This window comes from Dermacentor albipictus, chromosome 10 (assembly GCF_038994185.2).
Source record: "Dermacentor albipictus isolate Rhodes 1998 colony chromosome 10, USDA_Dalb.pri_finalv2, whole genome shotgun sequence".
Taxonomy (NCBI): Eukaryota; Metazoa; Arthropoda; class Arachnida; order Ixodida; family Ixodidae; genus Dermacentor; species Dermacentor albipictus.
The window spans coordinates 19,109,541-19,134,521 of record NC_091830.1 but is presented as its reverse complement, the minus strand read 5'-3'; the positions used below and the strand labels follow the sequence as shown (position 1 = coordinate 19,134,521).

General features: G+C 46.5%; 1 protein-coding gene across 3 annotated transcripts in view; it reads left to right on the top strand.

Annotated features, from left to right (window-relative positions):
* LOC139050482 (spondin-1-like) overlaps positions 1–24,981 on the top strand; it is a 231,909-nt gene that overhangs the window by 175,530 nt on the left and 31,398 nt on the right. For all 3 annotated transcript variants that reach the window (XM_070526918.1, XM_070526916.1, XM_070526917.1), the window contains 4 exons: positions 18,592–18,713; positions 20,545–20,678; positions 22,408–22,481; positions 23,535–23,660. In XM_070526918.1, coding sequence (XP_070383019.1) covers positions 18,654–18,713; positions 20,545–20,678; positions 22,408–22,481; positions 23,535–23,660 — 394 coding nt within the window. In that variant the 5' untranslated portion in view covers positions 18,592–18,653. The remainder of the gene's footprint in view (positions 1–18,591; positions 18,714–20,544; positions 20,679–22,407; positions 22,482–23,534; positions 23,661–24,981) is intronic.

Below are 24,981 nucleotides of genomic sequence, written 5' to 3'. Positions count from 1 at the left end.
TATCGCATTCCACGACACATTATTGGAGCGCGCGCGGCGCGCTGGGGGAACTGTAGAGGATTGTATCCCCAACACGGTTTTCAAGGATGTCTGCATCAGGACATAACTGTTGTACGTGACAATAAAATGCCACGGCCGTAGAGTAAAATGCAGGTGCGTTTAGCGCTTGTGGTCCACGATCTAAGTGTACACCCGGTAGCATGTAAAAAATGTTTGTGCCAACGAAAAAGCAGGCGAGTACACGCGCGGGACACGAATCACGCTATAACAGGCGGAGCAGAAATCGCAGAGCAAGCAGCCCGGCAGCGGAGAGACACGGATTCGAACGTGAGCCCACCGCGAGAGCGTGGTCGCCCAAGCGCCGCGCAACAGACAACTTCTGTACTGCGCGACTAGAAGAAGGCACTAACACATAAACTCATTCCCGCGTCCGGTGTCCAGCGTTGGACGTCGCTTCAGCAAAACGAATTTCCAATCACGCTTACCCAACCACGCAAGCCCTCCGTGCGATGCAAGGAAATTAATGAACTCATTGGATTTCTAATGGCAAAATACGTAGAAAAATTGTAAAATACGACTTACACATAACCTACAGACATGATGGCATCAGATTGTATTTTGAATATACGAGAAAACGTAATTCTGTTACGCGAAAACTAAAAAAAACAGTAACCATTTTTGCAGCGTTTATACCATACATAGAGCGGCCATGGCCTCCCAGGTTTGCGCGCGCAAATCTCAGAGGTCATATAGCGGCGCGCCCAGTTCCTTGCAACACATTCAGATGGCGCTCGCCTCCGCCGCATCGTGGCCCACGCAAGAAGCCACGTTTCTACTAGAAAGTTCGCCCTCGTGCATAGCGTTAGCCTCCAGCGTCTCCCGGTAAACATTGCGGTTACATAAGCTGTAGTCGCCGGGAATCGTGACAAGCGCTCGGGTATCTTTAATGCTATCGGGTTCCACTCTTAAAGGCGTAGCTTGAGCGTGATCCACATTTTTCTTCAAGGCGTTGTATTTTTGTCATTTACCTTACTTTTGTATTTCCCGCTGCACGCATCCATACGCAAACCGTTCCCAAGCATTTAAACGGAACTGTGAATTATACCCACAAAGCAAGAGGCCCATAATCACGGAACTGTAATTATTCAGGGACACAGCAAGCGCATGCTCGCGCTATTATACCGTGCGGACACACACACGTGTATGGGTCTGGGCGCTCAAACGGAATGCCGAATTCTGTCCACACTTTTCGGCGTAAAGATGAGCGATCCAGGACGTTGACGAACGAAATGAAAAAAGATTGCCAGGAGGCAGAACTCGAACCGTGAATACATGTTCAGTCATGCAAGAACCATTGCCGGGGAACGAAAAGGGAGAGAAGAGGACGATAGCCTTGGGGTGAAGTTTCGGGGTATGGGTGGGCCAACCGTACGGCGACGGTGAATTGATACGAAATATGTCGAAGGTATACGCCTGCTGGCCCTATTCCTCTGAGCTCGGAGTTCGAATCCACAGAGCGATACGCTGAGAAGCGTGCAAGCCGGTGGCTGCAATACCCGTTGGGAGATGAATTATATGTGAACGACGGGATTTTTCGAACGGGACCGAAAAAGAAAAAAAAAACGAGTTGGCCGCGTGAAGGCGGAATAGAGGTGAAGAGGAAACGTTTCCTTCCGGCTTTGCAAATTCTTAACAAAAAGTAAAAAACAGTTTCCAATCGATATCGCAGCTCGTTTCGTCGACGCTTTCATGCCAACGCAGCTGAAGTTCGGCTTAAGTTTCTTGCCCGACTTTTTTTTTTTCGTCGTTGATTTTCGTGTCTCGAAGAGTTTGTGAATATTAGAGGGAGAGAAGAAGCGGGGAAGAACAAAGTGTGTGTGCGCCTTTGAGGGCGTAAAATCGCAGACGATGCATCATTTCGATCAAACCTGCAGCTGTGGATTTTGCACCTGGTCTGGCGTTCCAAATTTTCGTCTACCACTCGAGGGAGAGAAACTTGCGCATAAGGTATAGCATGCCCTTGAAGTGTAGAATCCTTACGCTTGCAAAGTCCAACTTTGGAAGTGCAGTCAGCGGATATAACCATCGGTATCAATTTTTTAAGCATATATGTATGCATGTGAACACGCCCATATTCAAAGTCTGTTTGCTTCGCACCGAGAGTGACGCACTACCAAGCAGGTAATAAGAGTTTACTTTCTAGTTTTGCAATTGAACCTATTAAAATTAATAAATACGAAGCCTTGCAACTACTGATGCTTCTTTCTTTTTCTTCTTCTTTTTTTACGGAGCCTAAATACTGCGATTCTGTTACACGTCATTTGCTTCTCGCATGCGTCTGTTTTCCTCAGGCTTTCTATATCGTGTAGTTTATATGTTTATACGGAATTCTGCCATTCCTTCTGCTCGTACTGTTTTGCACCTCTTCTCCTTACGCCGCTTTCTGCAATCTGTACATGTGACACATACCCACCATAGCAAGTGTTTTTGAATAAGGCTGATATATAAAAAAACTAAATAACATCTAAATAAAGCTGGCAATGAAAAAAAGGTCTGCTAATGATTCTACAGAGAGAAAAGAAATGTATGGGGGAGGCAGCAAGGATGATGCCAGAAAAAAGCAAAGAATGCCTAATCTGGAAGCTGAAGAATGAAGTATTGAAGAGCTTGTTACATACTGTTGGTGGCGATATCGTCGTCATGTATGACGAAAGATTATTCACTATCCTTTCTTTGGGCGGTAGTCTTTGTCAGAAAGTACAGGGACCACGGAAGTTCGCCTTCGAATCTCTTACTTTCGTAACTAAAACGAGGTTTAGAGGGCTTCACAAAATGCTGACAGGGAAAGTACAAGATAAACCACTGCCATTCTGATTTGAAATCAACAACTATAATTAAGAAAAGGTAGTTTAAATGTGGCAGAAAAGGCAAATTGCCGCAAGTGAGTGCCAAGACCAGGTCCCTCACCTTACACGTGCGATGCTCGACCAGTGGACCGATGGTGGCGGCTGTCCCCCCGTCCATTTCCTTGCGTATATTTGTGTATGCGTAATAGATTAGAGGTGGGAATGTTAGCCAGCGCCACACATGGACGCGGCGGTGGATGTGGAACATCCGTTCATGGCCTCCGAGATTGCAAGGTACACGCCGTCGCAATCTCTGAGGCCATGTCCTAATTTAAACACGCGAATCACGCAGTACGTGAGCTCGGGAGCGGGAACAGTAGTCAATAAACCCTTGCATGCATGCTCTTTTAAAGTTTACAGATTGTCGTTATGCAACGAATGAGAGCAATCGGGGATCCCTTTATTCCCCGTGGGCCAGTGTTCGCAAAACGTTCTTACGCTATTTAAGTTCGTAAAAAAAAGTCTATGCTAGTGCAAGCGAACATATTAACTAAGGCCGCCTCCAAATGAGAAAAAGTTATTACGAAAAAAACAACCCTTCGTGAATTAAGCCTCTGGACCCGTATTCACAATGAGGTGCTGAGCTATAATTGGTAATAAGAGCAAATTCTAACCAATCCTAATGCTGGACCTATCATTAGCGAAGGCGGTTGGTCCATGACAAAATAAAAAAAAACTTACGAAAGAGAAGTTGTGTGAATACGGCCCCCGATTCTCTTCTCCACGCTGCGTTAACGAGGCGTGTACACGTGCATCTGTGAAACATACACAAAAAGAAAAAAAAAGTAAAGGGAACATTGAACACTTACGAAATAACTACGCAGAATAAGCGCTCGAGAAAAATGGTACTTCGCTTCTCACATCTAATGAGCACTTATCGCTGTACCGCAGTGTTCGGGCTGGCATGTACCCACGTACGCCCCACCCCCCTGCTCCTAATGTAAGCAAGCGAAAGTGCAAGGAAGAGTTTCAGTTGGATCAACAGCGTCGATGCGTGGCGTTCTTGACGCCTCGGTAGGTTACCTTTTTTTTTCGGCGGCGCACTCACGCGTTCTCTACTTTCGTTAATGCTATACCCTTGTTTACCGCCACTCGTAACGGGTTAACGGACCGTGAATGCCTCTTGGCAGGCGACCACACGCAACAAGGTTGCTTGCTGAAAAAAAAAAGTATGTCTTCACATAAACGCAAGAAGACCGAGACCTTCATGCCCTGTACCAGTGATTCGAAGATTGCGTTGGAGCGATAAGAACGACTAGAGTTTTTCAAAAAAAAAAAAAACGGGGGAAGAATGTAGGATGATGCCGTGTGAACGACAATTATAGCAAAATACTATTAGGAAAACCTGGGATAGGAAAAGAATGGAAAAAAGAAGTAACTGAAATAGAAATGTAAGTGATGGAGGAAAGAAAGACAGAAAGAAAGAAAGAGAGAGAGAAATGTTAACAATTAAGTCTATAGATTGGGCTATAACGAATAGGGACGGTGGAACAAGAGAGAACGAAAGAAGGAAGACAAAGGAAGGCCTAGTTGGTGTTTGTTCTTGACGTAAGACTGGCAACGTGAATCGACGGGACGCAGGGAGACAAGGAATCGAGACCCACGAGCCCTTAGAAGGAAATAAACGATAAGAAACAACTGAATATGAAACGAAGGAAAAGAGAATGAGACAATGCGCGAAGCGGTATAAATAATGAAAATGACAATGACATAATGCAGCTCACAAAATATAGGTAAAGTTGAAAATATTTATGAAATACTAAAGTGTAGGACCAAGAAGAGAAGAAATACATTTGGATTGAATATTCTCCGAAAACAAGGAAAGATAGAAAGGAAAGGAGAACGCAATGATAAATAAAGGTCACCACAGTAAGAAATTAATGCAAGAACGGGAAGGCTGGACTTTCTGGAGGCTCCATCTAAACACTGATGGAATGGGGGGGAGGGGGAGGGGGGGAGGCGATATCCTTCAGCACTCTCCTCTTCGTCAGTTTCCCGGGAAGCTCAAGAAAAAAATTGTGAGGGACTCAGACAAAGCGAAGGGGTATAAATAATGTAAATGACAATGACATAATGCAGTTCAGGAAATATAGGTAAAGGTGAATATATTTACGAAATACTAAAGTGTAGGACCAAAAAGAGAAGAAATACATTTGGATTGACTATTCTACGAAAACAAGGAAAGATAGAAAGGAAAGGAGAACGCAATAATAGATAAAGGTCACCACAGTAAGAAATTAATGCAAGAGCGGGAAGGCTGGACTTCCTGGAGGCTCCATAAACACAGTGATAGGATGGGGGGGGGGGGGCTGGAAGGCGGGCCATATCCTTCACCGCTCTCCTCTTCGTCAGTTTCCCGGGAAGCTCAAGGAAAAAAAAATGCGAGGGGCTCAGACAAAGCGACGAATACACACGAACCGTGAAAGGGGACTTTCACAGCTGCCCGGATGTAAACGTAGCCGGGGACTGCAGCCGCAGTGGAATCCTGCTTGCGGACAAAGTTGGGCTCACCCTGAAGAGCAGCCCTTCGCGTACTCGTCTCCTTTTTTTTTCTTTTTAATTCTGTACGTCTGCATTTCTTTACGTTACTCGACAAACTTACGGCTGCGTTGAATGCAGGAGGCTCGCACAAAGGCTCGAACGAAATAAAACAAGCAGGAGAATGAGAGAGAGAAAAAAAAAGGTGTAGCAACACTGCAACGCGGTGCTCCCGAAAGTGCCTCGAAGAATGGCATTCTTCCCTCGCATGCCTTGGCGCCCATTGTTATCTCGGCGGCCGCGTTGAAAGCGAACTCTGGCTGAAAATGCTTCGCCAAGATAACATTGCAAACTCTAGACGTTTAGGTGCCCGTAAAGTTGGAGTATATTAAAGCACACTCCCCCCCATGCACCTCAGTTCTTTTCCGAGGCTACGAAGAATGCGATTTTTTGTTGTTGTTTTGTCCCTTCGGCAACCATTCGACATTTAATTGCTAAATGCTGCGGTCACTGTAGAAATGAGTGTTGCGGTAAGCTCGCTGTGGGAAAAATTTATTGAGCCCTACCTATACAGTCGCGCTTGCGCACTTTCTTAATGTAGCAGCCCTGTTTTTTTTTTTTGCGAAAGAAATTATCTATGGACACTCCAGGCAAAGTTTCGCCGTCACCGTGATGTTTAGCATGTATTTATCTATGTGTGTTCTACACATTTATCTATGCCGCATGTAGAAGATAGATGTACTACATAGATGTTGTACTAGCATACAGAACTGCATACGTTTCAATAAAGAAGAAGCTCAAAACAAGCATCCGAAACACATAATTTATAATAAACACCGACTTGGAGCACTGGGTTTCTGGCACTCGGTCTGTGCTGGTCTTCAATTGACCACTAGGGCCAGTAGTTGTGTGCCGCTCTTCAATGAACATCTTTGATGCCAACTTAGGTGACTAGGTATATGTGCCTATGGGAACGTGCAGCTCTACAGCGACGAAAACGATCCGTTAAATCTATTCCATGCTTAGCGGAATGAAACTCACGTCATAGAGGTTCCTGAAGGATATGCAGTAGCCCGACGCTTAAGCAGGCTGCACCACAATTTCGTTGGTTATGTGCCACTTTTCAATGAACGCCTTTCAGGCTAAAGTTTTAGTGAGCTGCGCCATGAATGGACGGGTTCTGTGACGCTCTTCAAAGGACCTCTCGCCGAGAACGGGTCACTCAGTATGTTCCACTGAATGGGCGGCAATCGAGGGCACAATTATCGGCGTTCGGAGGCACCGGCGCGCCACGCTTCTAATCTCGGAGGCCATGCTAGAACTCCTAGGCAGCGCCACCAGATAGCGCGGCGTGTCCAGAAAGAAGCGTGAGAGAAGAGCCCGGTTGCCGCGTGACGAGTTTCTCGGCGCTCGCACGCCCCGGCGCGCCGCGTATTTCGGAGGCATCGTGCAGGCTTCAATACGGCGTCGCTAGATGGCGCCGAGTGTTCTTTCGAAGCGCGTAAGAAGAGTGCCGCAACAGTGCATACATAATTCGACGGTGGCAATACGTTGATTGATATTGATATTGATTCAGTACTGAATGCTTCGCCGTCGACAGACATCGTGAGATGGTTTCTGCGGACTTTATTACTGTTATATCCTTCCAATCATTCCGCTACGGTCTGCTGCTCCCAGCATTTCATCTGAAGCACACACAAAAAAAAAGTGGGAACACTTGCACTTGCCACTTATCGTGCAGAACTTCCCAACACTAACTACATGGTTTGCTTGTTCCTTTGTTCGTTCGTTTTGTTCCTTACTTGAATACCAATTTTTTTTCATTTCTCTTTTTGTTTATCCTTGACTCTTTCGTGTTTAATTAACCATACTGGAGGACACACTTGCTAAGCAATACTCACCCTCCGCGGACTCTTCAACCTAGTTACGAGAAAAGATGCACTTCTTAGTCCGCGCTCGCAGAAGAGCTTGGGTTAACATAAGCGACGGACGCGCTGTACCGGCGAATTACAAGAGGGCCTCTCTTCTTTGAAGTCGCCGCGGAGCTTCCCATACTTGATCTTGCACGCTACCGCCAACGTCCCCGCTGAAACGGACGTTTTACCTTGCGTACTTCACATTTCTACTTTCAGAAGGTAACTTGGCGCTCAGGCCCGCAGCTCATTTATTCGGAGCTTCGGTGAGGCAACGTCTATAATTTGGCGAACAACGCCGGAGCCACATGTAACTATGGTGTGCAGTGAAGCCAAAGCTATAGGGGTCGGGTCAGCCGAATAGAAAAAAAGTAAGTGTTACCTCCATTGCCACCATCTGGTCGCACATATTGTGCGACGCCGACTGAATCGAAGCCTCATGGATATATCTGTCGTGCACAATCCGAGTTTGTTGTACGAATATATGTAGTTACGTGTTGTGTTATGTAGTTAAACGTTCATACGTTATGCGTCGCGTCTTGCGAAAATGCGACCGTCTATTGGTGTTCTAGGACTCTTTCACGTACTTTCTCTTATTCACGAAGCTTCGTTTGACTAGCTACGTTTGCGTGAACCCCATGAAGTCGAGTCGAATTGGTTCGTCGGACTGAAATCCTGCCGTCGCGGGTTCATGTAAAGGCTAGCGGGTCGCGTTGAGCGAACGTCGAGGCGATGTTCTGTCACCTTGCCTGCAACGCGTGGGTTGACTCGTTTAAACCTCGTGGCAGTATGCATGCAAACGCGGTCGGGTTGGCCTTGGTCAGCTACACTTCCGACTCGACCTGTTCGCATCAAGTTCATGCAAACCAAGCTTAGGAGTGTTCTTGCAGCCGGGCCACTTCTGTGTCTTCCTTTATTAGTGTCTTATTAATGCAAGTGTTCGTGCTCTCAGATGACATTCAGTGCGTCTCAGTGTTCTCATTGCTTTCATTTTATTTATTTATTCTTAGTTGCTTACCCTGCAACGAAGAGTAGCCGGATACACTAAAGGCACCAACCTCTCTTTAAGCTCGCATCAATAATTACAACAAAGAAAAGGCTTAGCAGCGCACAATGTGTGGATCCCTCGTCCCTTTCTCAGCAACACGCACTCGGCTCTCGTTTACTGATTGGCTGCCACGAACCTTAGTATTGACTGCACTGCATCGATCTAGTGAGACAGAGTTATAGACAAGCCACACAGAAGAAGTAGGCATATTCTAACCGTCGGTGCGTATATATCGTCCGAGTCTTTAGAGCTTTGTTCAAGCGTACAAGTGTAGGCGAGTGGAGAAAAGGATAAAGCACGTACCCGGGGTTAACGACCCCAGGCGACGTCGCGACGTCCTTTCTCGGTGCTTAGTACCGGGATCCCAGACGCGCCGACATCAATGACGCCGCCCATGTACACCTCCGGCGAATCCATGCCCAAGCAAACGCTTGCAAAAGTGCCGTCGACGATGGCTTGGGAGTCTCTAGACGGCGGGGCATTGAGCGGGCGGTCGACTGTATACGAGAGCACTCGACTTGGTTGCCCCTCCGCGGGCTATGGTGCTTACCCTTCGATAGAGGCGGCAGCTAAAGGCTGAGCGCTCAAAGCGGAGGAAAGAGGGAGACTGTGTGCACGTATTTAGCGTCCCTGCAGCTATAGCGAACTCTCGTGGGAGACGCGTGCCTCGTGGAAGGAGTTGCGCGCAGTGTCTCGTTCTGCGCAGCTGCCGCTGTTCTACTGAGAAAGGGGGAGGCTATTGGATGTATACATTTCAATTACATCCAGCCAACTTGAAATTTGGGGTTGGCACAACTAAAATGTGGGCTTGGGCCAACTGTAAATTTGGAGGTGGATCTACTTTGGGTGTGGGCTAACTTTATATTTGAAGTGGCGCAATTATCTGTTTGAACGCTGCTGAGCATCCTGCCAGTTATCAACTCCTTGCGGGCAGACCGGCACGGCACGTTGAGGCGCTTGGCGCGCCTTCATTGGACCTTACAGAGGCGTAGCTAGAACGCAGGCGAGAGCTTGCGCGGACAAGGAACGCGCGCATAACACTATGGTGACGTGGCGTCGTGACGTCGTGACGTGACGTGGCATAACACTAGCTATGGTGACGTGGCGTCGCGGCGATGCACTCTCCCCTCATGCCATGCCTCACGCACTGCTGCAGCACCTGGTGTTCCCTTTCACCCGCTGGGCTCCGTCGGGGGGCGCTCGTGCCCGGCGTTCTATTGCTGTTGCTGTTGCTGTTGCTGTTGCTATTCTGTTGCTTTTTTAGGGGGCCCGCGGGCGCTCGGGAGGTCAGAGTAGGTAGTAATAAAGAAGGTCCCCTAGGGGAACAGCAGAAGAGCATCGCCGTCGATAAGAGAAAAAGGAGGAAAGCAAGAACAAGAGCTCGCCATGCAATAGGCTACATAAACATGCAGGGCGGCAGAAGAAAGGAAAAGTGGGCAGAGATTGAGGAGCAGTTACATAGAGAACAAATAGGGGTGTATGCGGTTACAGAAACGCACCTTAGAGACTCAGAAGAGCCGCCAGTTATTGAGAATTATGTATGGGAAGGGTGCAACAGAACTAAGTCGGAAAGAAAGGGAGGGGGAGTCGGAATGCTCATCCATCAGGGAGCCAAATGGAAAAGAGTAAATTCACAGTGTCAAGAGCATCTTTGGTTATCAGGTACAATGAGTGGGAAAGAAACTTGGCTTGGAGTTACGTATTTGTGGACCGGAATAAATTGCACAGAGAAGAATAAAGAGTTAGTGGAATGCATAAGCGCTGATATTAGGGGTTTCGGGAGTGGTGCTGAGATAGTCCTATTAGGTGACATGAATGCCCACATACAGGATTTAGATGGCTATACCGACAATAACGGGAAGTCAATGCTAGACCTTTGCGAGCAACATAACCTCGTGATCGTGAATACAGGGCCTAAGTGTGAAGGACAGATCACGTGGGAAGTGGGAAACCGGCAATCGACCATTGATTACTGTCTGATGACAGAAGGAATTCATGATAAGTTGAGAGAAATGGTCATCGATGAGGAAGGGTTAAGCAGCATAGGGAGTGACCATAAACGCATCATTTTGAAAATGGGATATGTAGTTGGGAAAGAGAGCAACGAAAGCAAAATGGCCAGCCCAAATTTGAACGCTGAACAAATAGCAAATATAGTCACGAGAGTGGAGGAAGAAGTTGGCAAGTCGCCAAGTATGGGGTGGGAATATGGTGAGCTTCTAAGTGTAGTAACGACAGAAATACGGAAAGAGAAACAACACGTTCATTGGAAAGGAAAAAAGAAACCGAAAAGCTGGTGGAACAAGGAGATACGAGAAGCGATCGCCGAAAGACAGAAAGCATCTCGAGAGCACAGGCAGGCAAAGAAGGCGCAGTTGCCACAGGATGAAGTAACCGGTAAATGGGAAATATACCGGGAGAAAAAGTCTATGGTTCAAATACTGGTGCAAGCAAAATTAAAAGGTGAAAGTGAAAGTTGGTTGTCAGAAATACGTGAGAAAAAGAAGGCCGCACCTAGAATATTTTGGAATCACATAAAATTATTAGGCAGGAAATCAACAACAATACAACAACATATCCTAGACGAAGATGAAAACAGACTGGAAGGAGAAGCAGCAATAAATTACATCCAAAAAGTAACAGCCGAATCTTTCCAAGGCAAGGACGAGGTTGTATTTGAAGAAAAAAAGAGCATGAAAGAGACCCAAGGGGGAAAGGAGCTAGTGCTTACAAATTTAAACTGGAAGAAAGCGGAAGAGAAAATTCCTAAGCGCACAGCCACAGGGCTAGACGAGGTTCCCGTTAGGCTGATAAATGAACTGGGACCAAAAAGTAAGGAAGCTCTCGTGAAAGCAGTTGAAAAAACTTTAAAAGATAGACGAATACCAGACAGTTAGCGACAAAGTAGAATGAATTTAATTTATAAAGGTAAGGGGGAGAAAGACAGAATTCACTCGTATAGACCGTTGACCATTACATCGGTAATATACAGGCTAGCAATGCAGGCAATCAAATTAAAGCTTCAAGCATGGGCAGAAAATAATGACATTTTGGGAGAGCTTCAGAATGGCTTTAGAATAGGTAGGCGTTTGGATGATAACTTGTTTGTTCTTACTCAGTGTATTGAAATATCAAAAGCAGAAAGGAGACCGTTGTATGTGGCCTTTTTGGACATTACAGGAGCATACGACAACGTAGACCGCAGCATTTTGTGGGATATTCTGGAAGGGGAAGGCTTAGGTAACGATTGTATACAGCTTTTGAGAGAGATTTACCTAGAAAATACTGTTTGCGTTGAATGGGAAGGGATGAGGAGCGCGGAGAAAGTTCATATCAACAAGGGACTGAGGCAGGGGTGCCCTTTATCCCCGCTGCTGTTTATGATGTACATGGTGAGGATGGAGAGGGCGCTAGAAGGAAGTAATATCGGGTTTAATCTCTCATACAAACAGGCAGGTACAGTAATAGAGCAGCAACTCCCAGGTTTATTTTATGCGGACGACATTGTGTTGCTCGCAAACAAGCAAAGTGATTTGCAACGTCTGGCTAATATCTGTGGACAGGAAGGCAACAATTTAGGTTTGAAATTTAGTGTTAGAAAATCAGGTGTTATTGTATTCAATGAAAACAGTGAACAGACAGTGGAGATACAGGGCCAAGAAATACCTCGGGTAACAGAATATAAATACCTTGGTATATGGATAAACGAAGGCAACGGATATATGGAAACACAGGAAAAAACCATAACAGTCAAGGGGAAGAGAAGTGCGGCCATAATGAAGCACAGAGCGCTATGGGGATACAATAGGTACGAGGTCCTCCGAGGTATGTGGAAAGGGGTAATGGTTCCAGGACTTACTTTTGGAAATGCGGTTGTTTGCTTTAAATCAGGGGTACAATCAGGACTCGACGGGAACCAAAGGTCAGTGGGTCGCCTCGCATTGGGCGCTCACGGGAAGACTACAAATGAAGCTGTGCAAGGGGATATGGGCTGGACTAGTTTTGAAGTGAGGGAAGCTCGCAGTAAAATTGAGTATGAAGAACGGCTGAGGAATATGGAGGAAAGTAAATGGGCTGGGAGAGTGTTCAGGTATCTGTACAGGCAAAACATTGATTCACAGTGGAGGAAAAGAACTAGGAAGCTTACCAGCAAGTATGCGGCCTGTGGGGTGGGCAACACAGCCACAAAGAAGGTCAAGCGGAAAGTCAGAGAGGCTGAATTAATCTCATGGGTGGCGGCAATGGAAAAGAAACCTGCCATGAGTAACTACTTAAGGGGAAAGAACGAAATTAGGAAAGAAACCATTTATGATAACTCAAAGGGAAGCTCATTACTTTTCGAAGCGAGATCGGGATGCCTTAGAACACGCACCTATAAAGCGAGATATAAGAAGGAGGAAGAAGCATGTGCTTGCTGCGGTAAAGCTAGGGAAACGACGGAGCATATTTTATTAGAATGTGAAGACGTGTATCCAGCGGTCGATTTAGGCACCACTGGCCTCCTTGAAGCCCTTGGGTTCAGCGGGAGCAGTGGTGAAGCAAACAGGTCCGCAATAGACATCAGTAAGAGGCGATTGGAGGATTGGTGGAAGAAAAGTAGGGAAACGACAAAGGACGGAGACGTACAAAAGCACAGTTCGCAATAGGGTATCAGAAAATTTGGACGTGGTAGTTCATAATGTGTTTTTTTTTTTCATTGGTTAACCTAGGTAGGATATTAGACAGCATAGTAGCAAGAGCTTGGTGGCGCAAGCCACCGCCCCGTTCCAAAGGGGACGCTCATAACATCCATCCATCCATCCATCCATCCTATGCCCTTATATTCTATGCCCGGGGAATAGCTGAGTGAAAGGGCTTGACAGGACATTGCGTAATGTCTTTAGAAGTAATCAGTGCCTATGTCACCTGACTGTTGTTTATCTAACAGCTTTGTGTGTGGTTGCACATCGTCTTTTTTTCTTTTCACTTTCTTAATTTGTGTTCTGCGCTTTTTTTTTCTATTTCCGGCGTTTCGAAATGTTGAACCCGTCACAGTACTTCTGAATTCTAGCCCCTCCTGCTTGGGCCTTCTGGCCTGCAGTATTCAAAAAACAAATAAATATGAGTGAAATACCAGACACGCTAGAACTCTCTGTTACCGTCTCCTACGATCACAGTCAGCAAACACCTACGCTCCTTTCTTTCTTTATCACTACTTTGTTATCACTTTACCTCCCCTTCCCCTCTTTCCCCAGCGTAGGGCAGCAAACCGGATCTTCCCCTCTGGTTAACCTCCCTGCCTTTCCCCTTTCCTCTGTCTCTCTCTCTCTCTCTGTTACCGTCTCCCACAATCACAGTCAGCAAAAACCTACGCTCCTTTCTTTCTTCATCTCTACTTTGTTATCACTTTACCTCCCCTTCCCCTCTCTCCCCAGCGTAGGGTAGCAATCCGGATCTTCCCCTCTGGTTAACCTCCCTGCCTTTACCCTTTCCTCTGTCCCTCTCTCTCTGTCACCGTCTCCGAGCGTGCATTCGTCGAGTTCGTCGTGGTGGTAGTTGCACCGAGCCAAACTAATGGAGCGGTACATAGCCGTCCCACGTTGTATTAAGGTCGGCAAAACCTTCGTCTACATCACTGCTTAGCCGCTTTGATCGCCTCTGGGCGTCTGCGAGCAGCTCCACATGTGTACGCCCTAGGGGCGGCGTGCCACCAGGAGACGTCTTCGACGCTGCTCCGCAAATGCTCTCACGGTTGTGTCGTCGGCCTGATTGCTCCCCGTAGTGCGAGCGGCAATGTCTTCCTGCGCAAGCCGTCCACTGAAAGAGAAGGCGCGGCGAGTGCGTCGCGGCGACGTCGGTGACGATTATGCAAATCGCCTTCTCGGATACGAGTTCAGCGCTTCGGCTAAGAGCGCGATTTGGTTATGAAATCGTTTTGCCCTGAAATAAAATAAAGGGGCTTTTCGTTTGACTCGAAGGTTCCCGTGGCATGCAGAAAACGAGTGCTTGCAACATTTGTTGTCTTTGTGTGTGTATATATATATATGTATATACTGCTGCGAAAGCTAAGAGTAAATTATGTGTCGTAGTTCGAGCCGTAATTCGAGCACGATGTAGTGCTGTGTACATGCTTGCGTACGAGTGCAGGCGGATATTCCTGGCCGGTCAATCGCAAATTTACTTTTCTTTTTCTTTTTGTTTAAGAGCTTTTATGTGGTTGCGGTTTAGCTGCGCTATCGAAACGCAACAACTCCCACTTATCTGAAGGGCCACCGCAAGCGATCGACGTCTCCCCGAGGCCCATCATAACGCTAAACGCGGCCATCGCGGCACAATTGTGTATAAACGGTGATTACTGAGCCAGCACGTGGGCAGCCGCTCAGGGAACAACGTTCCCTGCTCCCAAAGAAAGTTACAGGCATTTGAAAAAAAATATTACTGTAGTAGCAAATTCTCGTGTACTTTTTCCTGTTACGTGCTGTTGCGTAAAACACATTTTTACTTACCCGTATTTCGGTTTGTGCTCTATATTATGTCTGCCATCCCTCCGGCTTTTGTATTACCCTTCATAGCGCCTTTCGTGTTGAATAACTTATGATTATGCTGGTGATTAGACATTTCCTGATAGCGGGTGGGGAACCCGTCTAAATGTTCTCGGGTGGCTACCGGGGCGCCATCTGTACGATGAACTCGGCGATTGTCCGATTGGGGTGCTTCACGTCCACACCGCTGTGTCTTCTTGCTTTTTGTAGGCTTTCTTCAATTCAATAGCTGGCTATCAGGAGCAAGGCATTGCGCGACTACCCATCTCGGAGCCACATATGACGCTTAACAGGCTTCAGACAAAACGCTTCGCGAACGAGTGCGAAAACACTGGTACAATGCGGTTGCTTATACCTGCGCGCGCGCGGTCGCTCAGTGGCTACACAGAGAAATACGATGTTGAGCACGCAAGGTCATGGGTTGGAACCCTGTCGCGGTGGCTGCATTCCGATGTACGGCGGAACGCAAGAACGCTCGCGCACCGTTCAGAACCCCAGGTGGTCGGAATTGTTCCGCAGTCCTCCACAACGCCATGCCTCGTGATCAGAACGCGGTTCTGGCACGTAAGACCCAATAATTTCGTTTATATCTAAAAGACCGCCTCTGTTCGAAAACGTAACCGTGAAGGAGGACCGTTCACGTTTCTGCGTGAGATTAATCAACGTATATAAATGCCAACGCTCGCCCTGCGATCAGACTAACCAGAACAGCACCGTTGCCCGAAGCCCCCCTCCCCCCCCCCCTCGCCCCGCAAGAAATACCTATACTGGGCGGCGGTAGAAAATAGGCGCGAAACAGAGATCCAGCACGACGCATGCATAAACGCCGCCGCCACCGCCGACGACGAACGACCGAGGCTATCGAAGCACCGCGCGCGCGTCCATATATATAAGGAGACCCTCGACCGGAGAAACGGTAAGGGATCGCCGCCTCCAGACTACAGCTCCAGAGCGACGAGCCGCTGCTGAGGCCTCGGTGATTTGCATATCACTATTGAATATTTCGCCCCGCCGTATGCTCCCCACTTCTGCAGCTACTACTGCCCCCCCCCCCCGGCCCGTGCGTGCGTGTGTTCGTGCGCTTGAGTGAGCGTGCCAATCGATGCAATAGAATGCTCGGCGAAATGGGGAGACTGCAGAAAAAAAGAGGTATAACGTGGACACCACCGATCTCGGCTCTCCGAGCAGCTATAGAGAGAACCCCGTTGCAGTGGAACCGTCGCATGCTCCCGTTGTACCTTCCACACGCACACACTCACGCATTCACGCACATACAAGTGCGGGAGCGCACACGTAAAAACAGGCGAGCTCACACAGGCACGCGCACGCACGCACGCACGCACGCGCACAGGCACCCGAACAAGCACCGGTCCTGAGCCGTGCGCCGACCTGCTGGCGGAAGAAGAGGTGCCTCCGAGTCTCGGCCAACTCGGGATGGAATTCGTATTCGCTCGCTCGGCTTAGCCCTCCTTCCAGTTCGCCAGCACCTCGCGACCAGGCGGCGCGGCGGAATATCTTAGGCAGGCTTTCGGTGCCGGCCAGCCACGTATACCACTGCGCGCCCGGTGTCCGGGAAACGCCTATGTGCGCTTTCTCGCGCCACGATAGCATAACACAGAGAAAAAAAGGCCGTTAGAGTGAGCAGTACTATATAACGTATGCAGAAGGGGTGCCATTCGAGTGCGGAATGTCTCCCGCGCGTTTGCCCACGCTACCCCGAACTTCCGCTCACGTGATGCGACGATCTCCTCTGGGTCTCTTGTATGGCTAACGTCGCGCAAACCCAACCGCGCACTTGGATGGCTCCATGCCCACTCCCTCTCTCTCCCTCTCTTAGATTTCACTCGGAATTGAAAACCAAGGAGTTTACCCACTTGTCATCCCGTTATGACGGCTGCGTCCTGCGGTTTCGACGTTCTCACGACAGCGCTTTGAAACGTAGCGCGGGCTCAGGCGCGAACTGATATGACAGTAGTACAGGTGGCGTGCACATCTCGCCTTTTACTACCTTCCTGTCCTCCACTACCACTGTGGCTAAGCGTCCCAGAGTAACCGAAACTAATGCGGCGTAACATTGAACAAAGCAATCATGAAATAAAAAAAGACGCAGTTTCACCCGAAATGCGAAGGATCGATTGCGATAGCAAATTATTGGTCAGCTATGCGAAGTAAGGATAGTAGCTTTATCGGCCGTACAAACTTGTAAACATACGCGTATTGACTAAATTAACAAGCAAGGAATTAATTAACAAGTGAATTGAATTGGTCGTCATGCGTGCACGACCAAACATGAAGACATTTCACTCGATGACCGCGGAAATTCGCTCTCAAAACGCTGGGGTGAGGAAGCGCGGCAGCAGCAGCGAGCGAACTGACCTTCGTGCTGCGTTTCGCATCAAAGCGAAGCCGTGGAGACACCGCGTGGCGGACTGTGTTCCCGTCGCTGGTGGCTTGCAAGATACAGCTGCATGGGCGGGCGGGCGCGGCCGCCCGAGCCGCCCGCATTAGAACGCCCTCCCCCTCAATACCCTCCCCCCGGAGCCTCGCGAGCAGATTGAGCCGCGATCGCATGCTCACCTTCACACGCTTTCACTTTACACATATGTCATACGGCACACGGTGATGATTATATCGCCCTTGAACTTTATGCGAAACCTCACGGCGACGGCAAAAATGCGCTTGAGGTGTCCGTATAATAGCTATCACATGTAATCAAAGCAAACGCGGCAACGGCCACGCACTCGCGCCATGATTTCCTCGCGGTTGTATAAATCAAGTGACAGCTAAGCATTATACTTTTTCTTTTATAAAGTCTAGTCCTAAATCATAATACTGAAGCAAAGTTCTGAAAGTGCGTGAAGTTCTGCATGACCTCCTAAATTCATGTATTTGGCTGTTAATACATCGTTGCGCCTCCTCGTCTCGAAGGCCATGTTTTTGGCGTTCTCCGTGCCAAAGAAGTGACAGGCGACGCAAATGTTGCCGTATTCTTAGATACCGCCTATAGTGTGGACTGGCTGACGTTGGCAGCGGAACCGCGGATCGCTTCGCAGCGGAGAGTTGCGCATCACTGGAATCTTACTTTTGGAAGCATTGATTTGTATCTATGTGCTTAATTGAATAGAGGTTGCAATGTTCTTGCTATTCTCAACGAACGTTTTAATTCAAAACCTTCATTTTTTTTTCTTCGGCGTTTGAAACGTTGTATACAGCGCTGTCCATTGCGGCATCGAAGGTGTAACACAGTTTTTTTTTACGTAACATAGTGTTGCAAAACTGTTGCTCAAGTCGCCAGCAACAACGTGTATGTGCCAGCATTTGTTGTCACCTAGTGTGAGAGAGCCGCTGACAGTAAGTTTCTCTTACATTAGTGGGCAGCGTTGGTGGGCTTTTTGATCAGCTTAAATCGGCGCTAAGTTCGGGTCGTACGGCCCGGGTGACTTTTTCGATTGAGTAGAAGCGAAAACGTAGCGAGTTGGAATGTGCTGTACGTTCTAAAAAAAAGGCAGCGCAAACGATACAACTGGGATAAATATTAACAGAAATGACGATAACTGAATAACAACATTTCTCATTGGTCTAGGATGCGCTACCTAAAGAATGCTTTGTACTTCTGTCATAGCTTAGCCGATATGCGGCATCTTCTTTTCTCGATGTCCTTCAATCTGTCTGTCCATAATAAGCTGTTTCTCTTGCTTTTTCTTTTCCTCTCTCTCTGTTATCAGTATCCATACAAGGGCGCAAAGAGGCGCTTGGAGGAGCCACGTCGCAGAAGTTTATAGGATTCATGCTAGTAGTTGAATCCCAGGATCAAAATAGGATCACCCAAGACGTGGGAAGTTTTCAGGTGAGTACTACTCCCTTTCCCGACAGAAACACTGTCAAGCAGTATTCCGTTGTCTGGCACTATGCTAATGTGACACTCGATCGTCTTGGAAAGAAAGAAAGAAAGAAAGAAAGAAAGAAAGAAAGAAAGAAAGAAAGAAAGAAAGAAAGAAAGAAAGAAAGAAAGAAAGAAAGAAAGAAAGAAAGAAAGAAAGAAAGAAAGAAAGAAAGAAAGAAAGAAAGAAAGAAAGAAAGAAAGGAAAAGGTTGTTAGAGTCGAAGTACAGCCTCGATATACAAACTTCCTGGGCAGCTCAACTTGATCGGTTATTGATTGTCTGTGGAGGCGGTGACAACTAGCTGTAGTTACAAGCTCTTTCCCAGGAACAAAGTGCTAAGTGATATGAAATAGATATCGTAAGCGATTAAAGCCGAGCTCTGTGGTCTCAGCCTCAAAGAATCAAAATGTGTTAAAGTTGTTCAAACTATTAAATACAGCTTGGCGGTCAGTGCGAGGGAGGTCCTTCGGCACCACCTCTCCGAAAAAATTCTAATACTGTGAATGTGTGGCCTTATTTTTTTGGTCGAGTAAGGTCAATAAATTTTTCGATGACATTCAGATCAGAAGTCTGTGAGAACAAAAGGGCTGAAAAGAAAGAGCAGTTGACGGCATTTGTCTATAAACCATGTATATTCTTTTTCTTTTTAATTGGAACCGGTGTTCAGAAATGGGACATCTGAGAGATAGCGCTTGTAGTACTTTTCAGGTGAACTTCTGGTAGCGGCACAAATTACCAGCATGAGAAATTGCAACGTGTGGGCACTTGAGAAGATTCTCTAATTAACGTCTAATTTTCATTTTGGCAGACATGTTCACCTTGTGAAATTGAAGCCAGGCGGTAGTAAAGGCATATATCATGAGATATACTGAGACTATAACACTACTGTTAAGATATCCGTCCCCAAAATTTATCAAATTTCATTGGCGTTGCAGTTAGTAACATCTCAAACTGTAGAGGGAAGCCTTTTTAGGCCACTATTAACTGGAATTTTATAACGCATCTTTTAGCAGATTTTAGGGGCACATCTCGACAGCGGTGATATATAGGATATCTTCTTAAGATGCGTGACTTCACAACCACTCGGCTTCATTATCCCTATTTCAACGTGTATCCTAATGTGGAAAAATGAGAATGTCAATTATTGAATCAGTTTAGTTAGCTAGTTGGGCATTGCTACTTGTGCAAGTAACGTTCAGGTAACCAACCTGAGCAGACCGAATCCGGCTCTATGTGCTCTATGCGATGTTTAATTAATCACTTCATAATATAAAAAAGAAACAACACGACCACTGTATGTTCACAAGGACATTATAAGGTACACGATACACGTTGGTAAAAAAAAAAAAAGGAGGGGGGGGAATGCAATTTGAATAAGAAGTCCATAGACAGTCCATGGACTGTAGATTCTTTTTTTGTGTAAGGGCAGATGTTGTAGTGTAATGTGTTGGATTGTCGGTGACAAGTTTAGAAAACAAACACGCTGCTGTCTCACTAAAAGGCAATTCGTAATTGGCGCCAGCCATTTACGTTCGTTCATTTCCGTGACGTCACGATGGAGGCGGGGCTCCTTTGCATATTGGGCCTCTCTTGGGAACTATCTTTTTGAAGCGCGCACAGAGGATTTCGCCGGGGAAACTAGTACTGCATTCTTACAAGTTGTCGCCGATCACAGAGTACGCTCTAATTTCGCGGGTTGTGGGTGTTTGTGCACGCCGTAGTGTATAGCGACGGTGCGCAGAACTGTGATTGACCCTTCGTTCCCTTTTCTCTTCTTCTTTTTTTTCCCTTCTAGTTATTCGGCGATGCGTTGTCTAAATTTTCAGAAGACTGCCCGCACGCGGTGGTGCAGACTTCCCTCGTGCACAAGGCCGAGGTCAGCGTGCTCTGGGTCGCACCGCCGGCGGGCTCAGGATGCGTGCTATTCAAGTACGTATTATATGTGTATATATATGGATATTTATATAAACGCGCCCGGTCGACTGGTCTATTGTAGCAGTTTATTTGTTCATTTATATATAACGATACCACCCAGCTCATTGCGAGACCTACAGGCTGGAAGGGCACGATCACAGCAGTATAGCGTAGCGAAAGTGATGGCACACGGGCTCGTGCCCCTCCCGTAATTTCTGTTTGTATGCGGCCTGCAAAGCCCGTGCCTCCCCCCCCCCCTCTCTCTCTCTCCCCTTGTCACCTGCGAAGTTCGTGCCCCTCCGGAAAAACATTTCTGGCTACGGCACTGTTGCATATGCACGGCAACATAGAACATAGTGAAAACTAAAAAAAAAATAAGAAAAAGGTATAATTTGTGTGAGGAAGATGTCAAATGCTTAAAATGCCATAATGGAGAGTTTCTCATCGTGTAACGCGTATGCGTAACCTGAAGGTCAGTGCTACTGAAGTACAAAGTTGCACCAACCCTAAAGGCTTTATGGCATGTCTGCGCAGCTACGTACAACTAATAAAGAAAATTTCGCAGCGAAAGTGAGCACGAGCGTATCATCACGGCTGCGAAAAGCACGAAAATAAGCAAAGCACAAGTACAAAGCAACAAAAAATGAAAGAAAGAATTACTAACTGCTTCCACGTGCACAACTATTCTCATAAAGTTGTTTTGACATTTCTGTGTAACAGCCCTTCGCATTAGTTAACATGTTACCGTAATTGGTATTCTATGTAAGAGTTACTCATTGTAGCCGTACCTTAACACACTCGTTGCTAGTAGCAGTTATTCTTTGTGTAGGAAGAGGTTATTCCCCAAGCAGTTATATTGTAACGCGGTTTAATTAACAAGCGAGAACGATCAGGCAAGTCTGTTGATCGATCGTCAGGCACCGAGCGCGAGCTCTGTTCTCGAGTGAGGCGTTGATGAAGCGCCTGAAGCACACACCCTCTCTCTCTCTCGATATATATATATATATATATATATATATATATATATATATATATATATATATATATATATATATATATATATATATATATATATGCTCAGAGCAATGCCGCGCGAGATGTGAGTAGGCATTACCCATCATGGGTGCACTCCAATCTATGAAGACACCACAATACTTTCCTCGCATGCTCGCATAGCAATCAGACTACGAGAGAGATTATTGAGGCCTACTATATCAGGAAAAAAGGATCGCGTTGTGTGACCATGCCATCATTAAATTTCTATGAGATTCATTTGAAGTTTTAAACCGCCTCATACTGTAACATTAGATAACAGGGTTTTGCGTTTTTGCCTCTGCACTGATAATGACGCCATCGATGGGAAATCACGTGGGTATGGCTTATAGTACATAAGTGTGTGTATACCTTCTAATAACGTTAGTTGTGGGTTCAGCGCTTTCCTGTGCGTTTCCTGCCTTTTGTCTTTGTCATCTTGCGCTGCTCCTTCAGGATGTTCAACCAGCCTGTGTAAGCGAATTGCTTTAGATTCAGGAGATTGCTAGCATAAGTCGAATTATTTATTTCCGCAAGTAACAGAATTACACTAACTTTCTTTTTACATCATTCATGTAGGTGCACACGTACAGCTATTGCGGAATCCAAGCCGGGCAGTAACGAAATGTTACACATTTAGCCGAAACAATTTGACTGTTTCCGAGTTCTCTGTCTGTGAAGTGTGCTGTATTAAATACGTTGACGTTTTCAGAGCCACAGTAGTGGAAAATCGCGACGCATGGTATATGGACGAAGGAGAATTAACTAAGGAGCTATGCCAAGAAGGTAAGGTCCAGTTGTGCTTCTTTCTTTTTCTGTCCGATGTTGCTTTAGGCCGATACTGTATCTTTAGAGTATTTTGAAGTTCATTTATGACAGAGAAGTGAGGGGATAAGCTTCACCTGGTATAGCTCCCGAAGTTTCAGCTGGCTTCGGCAAACATTAGTCATGCGAAGAAGTCTGCCAATCAGCTTGACGTCTCGCAAGCTTTGACACCAGTTGCCGGGTACACCATTATCCTGACTGCGTAATATTGGCATAATGACATGAAGTGCAGGCACAGTCAGCGTGACTTAATATCGTTGAATATTGTTAAACATAAAGCGCGAAGAAGGGACATTGCGCTGCGGCTTAACACATCTTCCAGCGTTAAATACTCGTTTGAAACTGAAGCAACTCTGTTTTTCAAGGAGAACGAGAAAGCAAGTTTCAGGAACATTTTAATGCAGCTTAGGTCCCTTTCATACTGGCGCAGTGTGTACGTGCGAGAACCTGCTTTGCCAAAAAGTTTTGGAGTCTTCAGGACCGGGCCTGCGATCGGCACCCGCAAAATTGTCCTTATCGAACTTTCGTGGCTCCATAGCCATCAAGATTGGTCAGTTTGCTTCTCAGGATTGGGCCTCACAGCTTGCTTCGAAACCTCGATGATTGCTCTACACAGCTTAATAACTTGCCCCGAATCCTGGGAGATTGCTCCGCACAGCTTAAAACCTCGCTTCAAAGCCTTTGAGATTGCTCCTCGCAGCTTAATAACTCGCTCCAAAGGCTCGGAAATTGCTCCTCAAACCTGGGGTGTCCAAGTCGTGATGGCATATGTCATCATCGCAGATAGCATGACATCACGTAACATCTTGAGACGTTAAAGGATCACGAGATCCTCGTGACGTGAAATGATGGTATCACGTCACAGACGACGGATTGCGGCAGAAGTCATTCGTATATATAGAATGGCTTGGAAACTTTTGGCGAAGGATGAGGTTGAATATGTACGTAGTGAGCTGTCAACGGACGGCCAGAGTGAAAGGGGACCCCTGTCTGTTTCGCGGGGCCTCTGCACAGAGCAGCAGAACGACGACGAGCAACCAGAAGTGCTTGACGAATGTTGCGCCTGCGACGAAGCCAAGTACGAGATGACCTTCGAGGGACTCTGGTCGAGATACACGCACCCCAAGGGATTCCCGGACAGTAAGTGCACGGGCCTTGACGAGGCCCACTGTTTCATCTATCCGAACTCTATCAAAAGAGCAAGGGAGGGGGGACTGGCACCAACCTTAAAGTAGGAATAGGTCATATGAACTCCAACATGAGTTATTTTTGACAGTCCGAACACCTACAGATTTTCTCTCGTTCTTTTTTTTTCTTGCAAAATGATTTCTTTTGTTATATATATATATATCCAGAAAGCCGTACCCGTTATTTACTAGAGTGAATCATGTTCCTCACGAAGTTCGTTCTGAATTTCCTAATGTTAGAGACGCTGAAATAACTAAACGATTTCCACTGAATTACTTTTACCGCGCACGCGCACATTCGAGAATTATGCGATGTAGTAAGCATACAAACTAGATTAATTAGCATTCTAAACAAAAGAGCTGTCGCGCTGGAAAACTTGAAGCGTGCCATCGGAGGAGCTCATAACTGTTTCCAGAAATTAAAAAAGTTGGTAATTGTTTCGTAAATAATTCCGGCTAGTTTGACACAGAAAAGGCGAAGTGGACAGCCAAAGAGCGAAACTGTCACCCCCTTTGTAGACATTCACCTACGTGATAGCTTGGCCTCACCGTCGGGCCATCATTAAGCGAGCGTCCTTTTTCCTGCTTGAAATTGGCCGAAAAAGAATATGTGTAAAAATTACAGGCTAAACTTTTTTTTTTCATTTCTGGAAACGGGTGTGAGCTCGGATGGCACAGTTCAGGTCTTCCAATGGGGTCAACTGCACGACCTCTTTTTGTTCAGAAAGTTAATTGAACTTGTATAGTTGCTTGAGTAATTACTACATTGAATTAGTTTGTAATGTGTTCATCTGGAGCAAACTTAATCACGAGGAACCCATTTAATTATCTCAGCTTCCCCTTTTAAGAAATTTAGAACACATATCGTGACATACACGGTAGGTGCGCCAACATATGATTGCGGCAAGTTATAGAATTTACGCTCCACTGACACAAATGTACTGCCGACAAGTATAGTGCACTCGAGGTAGCCTAGTTCTTTATGTACGAAGCTGTCTTGTGGCATCGTGCATCAGAGGGCCATAAGATTGAAATACAAGAAAATATAAGTGTATGTAAATTTTCGAGTAATCTTTCTTACAAACTTTTCTACAACGGCGAAGCTCTCTACTAATGGACCTCGTACGGATTTCCTTCGTATCTTCGTGCCGCTCTCAAATTAGATGCCAACTCTTAACTTTCAATAAACTCGCTCCACCTATAGTATTCCCGCAGCAGTCCTTTCCGTATTCCCAATTCATTCGCTGATTTGTCGGTATGTTCCTTAATTTCCT